Below are 13,730 nucleotides of genomic sequence, written 5' to 3'. Positions count from 1 at the left end.
TTATTTTGATAACCTGAAAGCCGAAGTCCCTGTCTGTATCTGGAGCACAGGAAGATCTCAACAAAGAAAAGAGGCAGAAAATGTGTATTCATGACAGGCTTCCTGTTCACTGTGGCTTTGGCACGCGCCGGGACTGGAAGAATGTCGCTGTAGAGAGCCCACCTGTTTGTTCCCGGGTAATTGGATTCCGATTCATTCCATTTGCCCTAATGCTTAATGGGGGGAGGTAGGTAGGGGGGAGATATGGGGGCAGGTGGGAGACGGGGGGAGGGGGAGACGAGGGATGTAGGTGGGGGGGATGGGGGGGAGGAGATGTATTTAAATCCGTAATGCTTCTGCATAATGCAGACATCCAAAGGGGGAGCCAGCCTCCTCCCTCCAGGGGGCCTCTCAGGGGAGCAACCCGATCTCGGCCTCTGTTTCTGGGGCATCTTCTCGGAGAAGTGCCCTTCAAAGGACCCGGTGTCAGTGTCTGGATGGATGAATGGCGAGGGCTTAGCCTTGATGCGATCCAGAATAGCAGGCGTTGATGGTGAGGTCTGACAGGGACTGTAAGCTCTGCCTCTCAGAGCAGGATCACCCTGAAAACACGGGCACTGCTACCGACGGCCCGGGAGGGGCCCGAGGGGTCCTTGTTGCAATCCTGTCTGAATGAAGTGGTGCTGCCAGGAAGGAATGTTCTGGAGATGAATCAAGTTTAAGCTCCTGATTAGTTTGTTGTCGTTTTGGAACGACAGCGACAAGTACAAAACCCATTCTTTAGTCCTGCTCTTCCTGAGAATTCATTGAGGCCCAAATACTCCTTGCATAAACAACTCCTGACCTACATGTACATGAGTAACTATCCGCTACTAATCGACAGTATGTTTAATACAGTATAAGTAAGTACACATGAATAATTCACCTGGCAACCGAGAATAAACCAAACTAAGAATAACAAGGAAAAACAACGATATGAAGTGGATGTTGGTGAAGAACCTTGTGCTACTGTTGGGTGAGATGGAGTTTGATGGAGTTCATTGGTTCCTGCTGGAACAGGGGAGGGTATCCATCCTGTAGCGGGGAAGCTAACTTGCTAACAAGCTGACACGCTACACAGCGTCTTGTCTCCAACCACTGTTGTAGCACTTGTAGGATATCGTCTGTCAAATGAAACATGACAAGGCATCTTGTGAAACATTTTCTACACTTTGCTTGCCTTTTTTCCTCTCTCCCTTTCCTGTCAGACTACATGGTTGGTGTTGGTAGTTTGGGACTGAAGACAGGTGTGTGTGTGCTTTAATGCTTGGTGATGGCTAAGGAGGCCATGTTGGTTTGCTATTTTTATCCAGTCTACCTCGTGTGGTCTGCTGTGTGAGAGTGTGTGTGTGTGTGTGTGTGTGAGAGTGTGTGTGTGTGAGTGTACAGAGGATGATGTGGACAACTCCCTGCAGAGATGAGAAAGATAAGACATCTGGAGGTGGTGTGTGTGTGTACGTATATGTGTGTGTGTGTGTGTGTGTACGTGTGTGTGTGTGAGAGAGAGAGGGAGAGGGAGAGAGAGTGCATGCAAGGTTCATTTCACTGGATTAATAAAACTAGGCTTTCTCTCTTTCCATCCCTTTTTTCTTACACTCTCCATCTCTCAATCTTTCTCCTTCTCATCTCCTTCTCTCTCCACCTCTCCTCCTCCTCTCTCCCTCTCTCCTCCCTTTCTCCTCTTCTCTCCTCCTGTCTCCCTCCTCTCTTCCCTCTTTCCTCCTCCTCTCCTCTCCTCCATCTCTCCCTCCTCTCTTTCCTCTCTCTCACTCTCCCTCCTCTCTCCATCTCTCTCCATCTCCTCCCTCTCTCCTCTCTCCTCTCTCTCTCCTCCTCTCCTCCTCCTCGCTCCCTCTCCTCCCCTCCTCTCCTTCTCCTCTCTCTCTCTCTCTCTCTCTCTCTCTCTCTCTCTCTCTCTCTCTCTCTCTCTCTCTCTCTCTCTCTCTCCTCCTCTCCTCTCTCCACCTTTCCTCCTTCTCCCTCTCCTTCTTAGGTGGCAGATGTAAACAGTGATTAGCATACGGTGTGAAGGTGTAGCTCTGTGCCCAGGGCTTTGTGAGGTTTTAAAATGTACAACAAACAACCGTCTCATCAGGGAACTGGATTTGATGTTATTACGAAACCCAGCGACCAAGCCGTGGTGGGTGTGTGTGCGTGTGGAAGAGAGAAACAAAGAGAGACAGAGAGAAACCTAAAGATACAGTCTTGTAGGTCAGAAGGGATTTGATTAACAGATCTGTCGAAGCAAACATAGAGAAGAGAGAAGAAGAGACAGAAGAGATAGGAGGAGAGAGGAGGAAAGGAAGAGAGGAGGAGGAGAGGAGGAGAAGAGAGGAGGAGGAGAGATGGGGAGGAGGAGAAGAGAGGAGGAGGAGAGGAGCAGAAGAGAGGAGGAGAGGAGGAGGAGAGGAGAGGATAAAGAGCAACACAGAACATCAGACAGCTCCCATATGGTGGTTACGCCAGGCCTGCTGGGAAATTATCCTCTGGGCGACACAAAATGGCGTGGAGAGAAGCTGTTATTTCCCCTCTCAGAGGGTCCCGGCAGAGGAGGGCATGGGGGGGGGGGGGTGATTTCCCCTGTGCTGTAGGAGAAGACTCTGGAACGCTACTGAGCTGTAAGAGGCTCCTGTCAGGTTCGGACACTGGACTCACAAGTGTATTTTTAGTCATATTGTGTTTCTGGGATGACACGGGATATCAGACACCACACACACATACACTCATGTATACACTCTTTCTCACACACACACACACATACACGCATGTACACATTATTTGTCAGACACACCAACACACAAACACACCCACAGACACAGACACACTCTCTTTCTCACTCACACACACACGCACGTACACACTCTTTCTCACACACACACAGACTCTGCATCAGCAGTCTATCTGGTCACAGTATCCATGTGTGTTGCCTGGACACAGTTAGAGATTCTCACTCTAGGGGTTTCACAGGAAACCATCCATTTCCTCAACCACAAACCACCGACCATGGACACACACACACACATGCAAACAGACACACCCACACACAAACACAGACACACACACACACACATGCAAACAGACACACCCACACACAAACACAGACACACACACACTCTCACATACAGACAGACACACATACACTCACACACATTATGCGTACAGACACACACACACACAAACACACAGCTCTCAGGTATGCTGTCTGGTCTGTATCAGGGATGTTAACTGTGTGCTGGTTGGCTGTCTGGTCCGTATCAGGGATGTTAACTGTGTGCTGGTTGGCTGCCTGATGTCTCGAGGACTGTAAGATGACGGGCCACAAACAGGAAGTAGAGGAAGTCTCATGTAGCATGAAGAACAGCTAACCTCCAGGGTTCCTCTGCCTAACACACACACTCCTACACACACACACACTCCCACACACACTCCCCCCCACACACACACAAACACACAAACACACATAATGTACCTCTGAAATACTCTAGCCCATCTGCAAATGCTTTCAGTCCACAGTCCATAGCCGGCGTGACTAACCACCAAATCCACTTAGCTTCAAAACCACGTAATTAGCCAACAGGAAGTACCAAAACTGCTGCACACACTGAACACCAATCAGAACGGAGTGCGGATGGAACACAGACGCTGTTTGTTTGTGTGAGAATATATCTGTCTATATATATTGTGTGTGTGTGTATAGTGTATATGTGTGTGTATGTATACTGTACGTGTGTGTGTGTCTAAATCCTGTCTAACGGTGTGTGTGTGTCCTGTTGCAGCCTCGACCATCGCAGAGAACGGCAGGAAGACTTGCCTGAAGCTAAAGGTGTTCGTCCGACCATCAAGTAAGAGTCACAAGGCTTCACAGCGCTCGGGAAAACCAAAACAGACTTCACCTCCTGAAAACTATCCCGCTTTTCAACCTGACGATATGATATGTCAAGTGTTAGCCAAGGCAAACTGCATTCAGCCTAGAAAATATGAACAGGAAATCGAATATCTTTTTTTGTTTTTCGACAAAGTTCGGCTCCCCTTTAGACACAAAACCACAAATACATCTCTGCACTGTCTATATCTTCCCTATTTGTTGTCATGAGCTTTTGGCTGGGGAATGAGAGGCTTGAAATGTCACTATCCTTATTTGGCTTCTCTCTAATGATCTCTCTTTCTGTTCTAGACACCTGTGTGAGAACTATAGGGGTTCATGATCGCGTTTTTGATGTAAACGACAAGGTAGACAATTCACTAGAGCCCAGAGGTTAGTATGACTGTTTCGTGTCACTTGCAGATCACACACTCCTTCTCTCCAGCTCTCCTCTTTCTCTCTGTTCATTCCTCCCTCCTTCTGTCTTCCTCTTTTCTGTTTCTCTTTCCCTCCATTCCTCTTTCTCCTCTCTCTTCATCCATCCATCAATCCATCCATCCATCCTGTCTTTCGGTCAGTTTGCTCTCCCTGTCTAACGTGGCTGTGGAGGCCTGTGTGTGTGTGTGTGTGTGTGTGTCAGGGGACTGCTAAGCCTGCTCTGTGTCAGTGAGCGCTGTGCACGGCGGTGTGTGTGCATGCATGCTGTGTGTGTGAGTGTGTGTGTGTGTGAGTGATATGCGCTTCACCGGTTGGTCGAGTCAGACGAGAGCTTCTCTTCGTGTCTCCGTCATCTGCAGTGTCAGCTCTGCAGCGTATGCATGCCTCACTCTATCAGACACACACACACACAGCTCTGCAGCGTACACATGCTTCACCCTCTCAGACACACACACACACAGAGACGGAGAGACGTCCCTTGGCGGTCGTAAACCTGGTAAAGTACCATCTCTCCCTTGTTGCACCTCTAGTGTACTTCCCTGCTCTGAAAACCAGTCAGTCAATCAGGCATCCATCCATCCAGTCAGCCTGCCAGCCAGCCAGCCAGCCAGTCAGCCAGCCTCCCAGCCAGTCAGCCAGCCTCCCAGCCAGTCAGCCAGCCTCCCAGCAATATTACATTTTCAATATTTATTCATGGCAGCATTTACTCTGCCCTGGTGATCAGGGTTTATCAGCAGCTGTCACAAAACACACACACACACCACCTGACACACACATCATCTGACACATACACATTATCTGTCACACAAACACACTGGATGATTGCGGTATATTAAGGCCAAGGCTCTAGACACTTTCCGCCTGCCTGTCTGCCTGTCTGCCTGTCTGTCTGTCTGTCTGCCTGCCGGCCTGTCTGCCGGCCTGTCTGCCGGCCTGTCTGTCTGCTGGCTGGCTGGAGTAGAACAGGGACTATACTAGTGTTGCCAGTTCTGTCAACAGAACATTTGGATTTGACTTCTAAGACATGGTGATCCTGGAGAGAAACAGCATGTTTACAGAACTAAGGAAGGGAGAATTCCAGATCCATCACACCAGAGTAGATAAACCAGTCAGCGGTTCATCTCGCGCCAAACAAAGTTACAGATCAACAGGAACCCGCGGACTAACTCTGTTTATTTCATCCTCAGATGACACGAGTCACGAGTCAGCAGAACCTTCCCGGAGTGACGCCACAAGCTCAGCGCTGAGCAGGATATCCTGCCCCCTGCTGGGCGCTCTGCTGGTCTGCCTAACGACACTCTTCACCTCATAGCGCCCTCCCTGGCCTGGAGGTGAACTGCACCCCTGTTGCCTGAGTCTGGCAGCGTTGCGGGGGTGAGGGAGAAGGGGGGGGGGGGGTGGGAGAAGGGGGGGAGAGAGACCAGCGACATGGACAAACATGTTTTTCAGCTCTTTCAGTGGTCTTTCTCTGTCGGTGAGGTGATGATGGAAGATGGAGAGGCTGTTGTCCCTCTAACCTCCCCCCTCCCACAAACTAAGATGCCAAATCCTTTTTATTTTTTTTGACACTTACTACATTTGTATTTTTCCGTTGTTTTTTAGAACATGATTTATGACATGCCTGTTCATCACACACGCTCACACACACACTCACTCACACACACACACACTGCTCTCAGCAGTAGGACAGTGGTGATTTTAGCTCTAGGAATGTGGATGTGGTTTGGATGAGTCCTCCAAGAGAGAGAGAGAGAGAGAGGGAGCGAGGCAGGGAGGGAGGAGAGAGAGAGAGAGAGAGAGAGAGAGAGAGAGAGAGAGAGAGAGAGAGAGAGAGAGAGAGAGAGAGAGAGAGAGAGAGAGAGAGAGAGGGAGAGAGAGAGGCAGGAAGGGAGGAGAGAGAGAGAGAGGGAGGGAGGAGAGAGGGAGGGAGAGAGAGTTAGTTGCTATTTGATGCCTTGTCATCAGTACCATTGTCTCCAGAAGAGCTTGCCATGTTCAATATCCCCCTGCCCTGCCTGGACTCGCAAACAAAGACAAATTAAAACTTTGTTAACGATCAATGTTAAAAAATGTATTTCTCCAAAGTTGATGACACAATTTCTGTGCGACAAGCAACGTGTGATTGTCTTGGGTTGTGGAGGAGAAGACGGGAGGGAGGGAGGGAGAGGGATGGGGAGGGAGGGAGGGAGAGGGATGGGGAGGGAGGGAGGGAAGGGGAGGGGGATGGGGAGGGAGGGAGAGGGATGGGGAGGGAGAGGGAGTGGGAGGGAGGACAGCTGTAAGCATTCTTTCATGACAGACTCAGTCAATAACAACAACTCCCAACTGACCCCATACGCCCGTTACCACGGTGACTCAGTTTAGCACGGAAGTATAGATCCTCTGATCACACCAATCAGGCATAGACTATATCCTCTGATCGCACCAATCAGGCTCAAACGCAACCACAACTTGAACTTTTTTGGTTCTCCAGTCGACACGGCCACGTCGAGGAGAAGACTGTGTTTGAAATCCGTACGGGTACCCAGAATCCTTCAGGGCGAGAGTAGAAGCCGAGGGCACATGGACGCGTGGTTTGGTTTAGGGTTGCTGTCAGGGGGGGACAGATGGTCACTGGACACGCCTCCGACAAAGGTGGAGCTTGAGAGGAACAGAGAGACAGAGAGACAGAGAGACAGAGACAGAGAGAGAGAGAGAGAGAGAGAGAGAGACAGAGAGACAGAGAGACAGAGAGACCAGTATCTAGCTGCTCCTGTTCCAGGTTCCTTAATGAGGTTCTAACTGAGAGGGCTGTTTGCCGAGGCCAGGGGATCCTGGGATTAAAAATAGATGGAGGCTTGGGGGGCCTCGAGAGGGGGGCAAGGATTTCATCCAGGGGAGGTGGGCAAGGGGGGGGGGGGGGTGTTAGATTTGAGGGCATTAGTGACTTGCTAGAAGTGAAGGCTGGTGAGTGAAGGTAATATTTAGGAGGGAGGAGAGAGAGAGGGAGTAAAGAGAGGAGAGAGAGAGGGAGTAGAGAGGGAGGAGAGAGAGGAGAGAGAGAGAGAGGAGAGAGAGACAGAGAGAGAGGAGAGAGAGGGAGGAGAGAGAGGGAGGAGAGAGAGGGAGGAGAGAGAGAGAGAGAGAGAGGAGAGAGAGAGGAGAGAGAGAGGAGAGAGGGGAGGAGAGAGAGGGAGGAGAGAGGGAGGAGAGAGAGAGGAGAGAGAGGGAAAGAGAGAGAGAGAGGGAGGAAGCAGTGCTTGAGATGTGAAGAGGAGCTAAAATATAATCACCAAACATCCGCACACAACACTACACTTTGGTTCTGGTTCCCTCTCTAAAGGCATGGTGGCTTCATGTCCTGTCATCCTGGCTGCCTGTTCAGTTTGGTCCCCAGATGTGGGATGTGCTTTCCATCACGTTTGTTTTTTAACTATGGTAACAACGCCATTCCAGTCCAGCTGCAGCTCTAGAAGATGACGCCATTTTGTGAGGTTCTCATTTTCGTGTCAGCACCACAGGGGTGCAAAGTTATATCTAAAATGGCCTCTAACGCGTCAGCATATCAGCTTTCGGTTTTCGTAGGAAAACAGCTTCAGTTGTAATTCTGTCCTAGTTACCTGTACTACTTTTATCATTATTGGTCTTATGAACATGTTTTATTCTGTAATCTGTAACACACCATAGTCTGAGAAATTTAAATAAACTTGATTAATGGATACTGTGTATCCGGAGGTAGAAGTTGAACAACATAATGTAGTTTAGGTTAGAGTTTAGGTTTCTGTACCTTTCTAAAGGACAAAAGAAAAAAATAAAATTAAAAAAATAATGTCATTGTTAAAACGGTATAATTGATGATTACGATTATTAGTATTATTAATATTATTATTATTATTATTATTAGCAGCCAGCAAAGCCTTGGTGTATATAGTGTTTGATATTAAAGTATTAATTTGATTCTTATGTCTTTTATAAAACAACAACAACCGCAAAAGTCTTTGGATGTGAGGGTACACAGGTACTCTGTTGCCCCAAGAGGACAAGGGGATGTGTGTACCTGCGCACACACACACATGCTTAACTTGTCAACCGCAGGATGGACATTAGCCAATGGGGTCTCACCTGCTACGTGTCTCCAACCAATCACGGCCATCTCCGACACCTCACCTCAGAACTCATTGTGGAGGAAGGAACCTGGACTAAAAATGACATCACATCCTGTGATATTTCCTTATTTGAAGACAGCGTTCAAAAGCATGCGGGCCAAGAAAGAGTTTACCCCAGGAATGGACGGATTGGATTTTTTATTCGTCTTGGAAGGATATTGCCTGTTTCATAAATGCATGGACTTGATTAACAAAACATTTATAACGAAAAAAAAAAAAAAAAAAGAAAGTTTGTTCTTTTCTCTTTCCAACTCTGTTGAATGTTTTTTTCCCAGCCGTTTTCATATAGCGTGTTTTGCATCTCATTATGCCGAGTTTGTTAGCCAACGACAGAGAGAACAAGTGTGTACAGAACAAGAAAGGCTTTTGTTGTGGAGTTATGGAGAGAGAGAGATAGAGAGAGAGAGAGAAGAGAGATAGAGAGAGAGAAGAGAGAGAAGAGAGAGAAGAGAGAGAGAGAGAGAGAGAGAGAAGAGAGAGAGGCGTAGCAGACAGAACTGTAAACATGCTTGTTGTTTCTGTTTTCCTGTTTTAAATGAACCTCCTCTTCTACTGTGTTCCTGCCTCCTAGCGTGTTCCTCTGTTCATGGAGAGCTCGCTGGATACTCCTGTGTGTGTGTGTGTGTGTTTTTGCACCAGTGTGCTGTGTCTGGTTGTCTGCTCCTAAGCAGAGTGCTGTTTCCATGCCTTAGCCTCCTTAGCCCCTCACCCCAACCCTCACCCTCCCTCCCTCCCTCCCTGTCTCTTCAAAGGCAACTTTCTTTTTGCTTCCCTTAAATCTCCAAATCCCCTGCCCCCCCACACCCCGCCTTACCCCGCCCCCACAAGCGTCTGGGTAGAAGTTTCTGATCTAGGCTGCCCCCTTCCTCCCTCCCCTTCTATCCTTGAATTATGTCTGGAAATCCAAAAAACAAAATCCCAGATCAATAAAAGTGATCAATATGAGTTAGGCTAGCATCAGCGCTGTCCTCACACACTCTCCTCTGGCCTGTGTCCTTACTTAGTCCTGCTCATTAATGTGTGTGTGTGTGTGCATCCTGTTTCATCTACCACTGTTTTTGACTCCCCCACGCCTCTCTCTCCTCCTTCTCTCCCTCCTTCTCTCCATCCCTCCTTTCTCCTTTCCAATGATGGTGCCCCCTTTTCCAGTTTAGAACATTTTGAAAGAAAAAATTGACAAAAAACATTGAAGTAAAAAAACAAAACAATCAACAGGTCTGTAAATACACATGTCTGAGCATCATCCATGAAACAATATTAATAAAATGGAAATTCATTACTTTGATGTTTCCTGTTGATGTTGTTGTTTTCATTGTCTCCTGGAGGCTGGTACTTCACACACACTCACACAAGTAAATTCCCATAAAACAAACATCAGAGGTGATGGATTGTACACACAGTGTCATAACCGCTACAGACACTCTAATCCTGAATAACATACAAGGAAGGATTTGTACCTGGGATCTCTAGATCTCCAGTCAGACACTGTAACCACTAAGCTGCACTCACTGAGGTTTGTAGATTCCTTCTGCGTCCAGCTGAGGTTCTGAGTCTGCCTGGGTTTTATTGCGGTTGGAGTTTGTACACAGTTGTGTTCCTCGTGCCAGACACAAGCAGTCAAGCACAGAAAAGGTCAGTGGACTGATTGTAATTGATTAATAATTGTAATTGATTGTAACCAGGTCTGCTGCAGACTGCAGAGCTGTAGTGAACAGAACCGGGCCAGAAGTTCAACAAGAACAGAATCCCAGAGACTCAGATCATCGTGAGGTTGCCAGTGAACCGGAATCAACCCCTGGAGGAGAGAGGAGAGAGAGAGACATGAGTGTGTCTCTGTCAGGATGCAGGTGTGTCAGAGCAAGAAGACAGGACACTCAGGATGATCATGAAGCTGCTGATGACGGCTCAGATCTCTCCCAGGTGTGCTGTAAGCACGGGAGCAGACATGGAGAGGATATAGGAACGAGCGTTTCACACCAGCGGATTACAATATGAAAGTGTCGATAAGTTTTATTCCTGTCACACACACACGCCAACACTGCGAACACGCACACACTCGGTGCCTGTAATTATATTTAATACCAGCCTCCTCTTTATACGTTTCAACACAATAGGGACAAGAGCGAAGCCTGGGAGAACTCCACCTTAATGAAATACTTCTGAGCGGAACACTTCCTCGTCGGGAGCCGTCGCTCATTGGCTGTTTGGCATTCCGTTGCCATGTCAACAATCAGTTTGACTGACAGCTGGAATTGATGTCCTCAGCTAATCGCTTCATTGGTGTGAAAAGGTCATAAATCAACCAATTACGTGTCTGGCTTTATGAACAGATATTTTTGTTGGGGGCGGGGATATCTCAGATTCCTTGTGAGGTGTATCGTCTGGCTGGAAACCGCAGAAGCGCAGATAAGATGAAGGCAGTGTTATTAAAGTCTGTTTCAGGGAGGATCATACCTTCATTCAGGGAGACGACACCAATGATGAGTTCAAGGTTGTCATGTTGATCAGCGATCTGTGACACGCCTGACCTCGTTCTGAACCGAGAGACGACGGGGTCGGAGAGAGAGAGAGAGAGCAGAGGGAGGGAAGAGATAGAGGGAGGGAGGGAGGGAGAGGGGGGAGGGAAGATAGGGAGGGAGGGAGGGAGGGAGGGGAGAGAGAGAGAGAGAGAGAGTGAGTCACACGTAAAGCCTTTCCTGTGTTCTGACCCAAATATGATTTTGGATGTTTCATACTACCAACTCTATTCAATGATCGTGAACAGTCCTGGGGAGCTGAAGACCACCGAGGGAGGGAGGGAGGGAGGGAGAGAAGGAGAGAGAGGGAGGGAGGGAGGGAGGGAGAGAGGGAGAGAGGGAGGGAGAGAGAGCCAGGGCATGTGGGTACTATATGCCAGTCATGTCTGTTTCGCAGCATTCAAACCCCCTGACCTTCACAGCAGAGAGGTGGAGATGGGAGAGTTAAACACTCCTTATCTCCTGCAGACCCACAGCATCAGCAGCACATGTGCCACAACTGCAAAACACCCAAACCACCGTGACAGACAGACAGCACCACCGCAGAAGGACAGCTCAGATTGATTGCCTCGTGGTTTTAAGGGTTTAAGAAGAATCTTGGCAACCAGCATCTCCAATGTAACTGTTAGATGAGACACAACGTGACACAAAAGCAAGTAGAATGTTTCAGATGGTGTTTCAGTTCAGATGGTGTTTCAGTTAAGATGGTGTTTCAGTTCAGACGGTGTTTCAGTTCAGACGGTGTTTCAGTTCAGATGGTGTTTCAGTTCAGACGGTGTTTCAGTTCAGACGGTGTTTCAGTTCAGACGTTGTTTCAGTTCAAACAGTGTTTCAGTTCAGACGGTGTTTCAGTTCAGACGGTGTTTCAGTTCAAACGGTGTTTCAGTTCAGACGGTGTTTCAGTTCAGACGGTGTTTCAGTTCAGACAATGTTTCAGTTCAGACGGTGTTTCAGTTCAGATGGTGTTTCAGTTCAGATGGTGTTTCAGTAGTTTTCAACCCACTTTGCCTTCCACACCCCACCTCTCTGCCTTCCACACCCCACCTCTCTGCCTTCCACCCTGACGCATGAGGGAACATTGTGAGTTCCGGCTTTCAGAGAGATCATCAGTTTAATAGAGCTTCTTACGAGAACCAAGACTTTTCTGATTAACATGCGGTCCAGAGGCTGCTGCTGTCTGTTAAGCTGCTCTCTCACTCACACACGCACACACACACACACTCACAAACACACACGCACACTAACACACACTCACACACACACGCACACACACACACAGTCTCCCTAAACCTTAAAAAACAGAAGTGCGACCATCTTTTTATCAAAACGTTCATATCTTCCTCAAAGTGACCTGAGCAGGAAGTATCTCTCTCTCTCACACACTCATACAAACACAGACACGCACACACACAACCCCAAAACATAACTCTGACCAATCTTTTTATTGAAACATTCCTCAATGTGTTTTTTTTATTGTCACCTGAGGGAGAGAGATGGCCAGCTCCACGGCCCTCGCAGGAAGTCTGTTTACAGGAAGAGGGAGCAAGAAATGGGATTGGTTTTTACGATCGCTCTGCTGATTGGAGGAGACAGAGGTTGGGACCGGGAGATTACTGCCAATACTGGATCAAATAAGAACCCGACCTAAGGTCATAAATTAGATTCTAATGATTTTGTCATTCTGTTAAAACAATAACTTTGAAGCTTTTTTTCTGTCTCTCTCCCTCTCTCTCTCTCTCTATCTCTCTCTCTCTCTCTCTGGTAGACCTTTGATTTATTCTTTTAATATTTTGATGGCAAAAAACGGTTTGACTCCCAGGCGGTAATGATGGAAAGGGGATGAAATATCGGCCCAATTCATTTTCCCTTTCAGATTTAATTAGTTTATTTTATAATGCTATCCATCAGCATTGTTGTGGATTAGATGTGGAGAGTAAGAGAGCAGAGAGACTGTCTTGGCCCCTGGTCGAATATGTTCTACAGTCCCGCCTGGGACTGAAACGTGGCCTGCATTATTCATGAGCCCTGTCATAACTTCAATCTTATTCCTAATTTAATTATTAAAGACTTTCCCCCTTTGACTATATTTCACTAAGGTCATTCCAGCATTCCTTTCTAATTTAATTTTTGGGGGGAGAATGTCTCACCAGACAAATGGTCTTGCTTGATGATGAATCATATGTTATCAATGATGAGGACGTTGTGTACCCTACCTAACCCTACCCTACTTTTGGCTTGAACTCTTTTTCCTTTTGGCTCCATACAGATAAATCGTGAAATTTAATAACATGCGGGTGTAATGTGAGTTTTGAGAAGAAATACCAAGCTAATTATGAGGAAATGTTGCCCTATAGACTAGACTGTAGCGGTCTCATGTGTTTATCTGGAATGAGCAGAGGAGAGAGTGGAAATCCAACTTGACTGTCTCTCTGTGTATTATGAGCCAGCGGCGGTATAATATGTCTAAAGATCACCCCCTGACCTCTCCCACACTATTCCTCTTTCTCTCCTCTCTAATCTTCTTCTCAATCTCCTGTCTCTCTCGTCTCTCTGTCTGTCTCTCTCTCTCTCTCTCTCTCTCTCTCTCTCTCTCTGTCTCTCTCTCTCTCTCGCTCATCTCTCTCTCTCTCTCATCTCTCTCTCTGTCTCTCATCTCTCTCTCTCTCATCTCTCTCTCTCTCACTCCACAAAGGTTTGACACGTTTTTCATTTATTTTAATTATTCTCCATGTAGCAAAGTGGCTCGTGTCT

At 47.5% G+C, this 13,730-nt stretch overlaps 2 protein-coding genes and 1 long non-coding RNA gene across 4 annotated transcripts in view; all 3 read left to right on the top strand.

Moving 5' to 3' along the window:
- LOC134014866 (ephrin-A5b-like) overlaps nt 1–6,125 on the top strand; it is a 16,511-nt gene extending 10,386 nt beyond the window's left edge. Inside the window, exons 3-5 of the mRNA XM_062454042.1 lie at nt 3,795–3,860; nt 4,193–4,273; nt 5,506–6,125. Coding sequence (XP_062310026.1) covers nt 3,795–3,860; nt 4,193–4,273; nt 5,506–5,630 — 272 coding nt within the window. The 3' untranslated portion in view covers nt 5,631–6,125. The remainder of the gene's footprint in view (nt 1–3,794; nt 3,861–4,192; nt 4,274–5,505) is intronic.
- The window catches only part of smad4b (SMAD family member 4b), a 236,616-nt gene that overhangs the window by 205,417 nt on the left and 17,469 nt on the right, over nt 1–13,730 (top strand). The window lies entirely within an intron of this gene.
- LOC134015366 (uncharacterized) lies at nt 7,230–9,742 on the top strand. Of its 2 annotated transcripts, none has more exons than XR_009929098.1 (2): nt 7,230–7,330; nt 7,517–9,742. It is a non-coding gene; the product is annotated as an uncharacterized LOC134015366 (long non-coding RNA). The 2 variants fall into 2 exon arrangements; XR_009929097.1 differs by having other exon boundaries at nt 7,513–9,742.

The sequence above is a fragment of the Osmerus eperlanus genome, chromosome 28, assembly GCF_963692335.1.
Source record: "Osmerus eperlanus chromosome 28, fOsmEpe2.1, whole genome shotgun sequence".
Lineage (NCBI taxonomy): Eukaryota > Metazoa > Chordata > Actinopteri > Osmeriformes > Osmeridae > Osmerus > Osmerus eperlanus.
The sequence above is the reverse complement of the archived record's forward strand: the minus strand, read 5'-3'. Positions and strand labels throughout refer to the sequence as shown.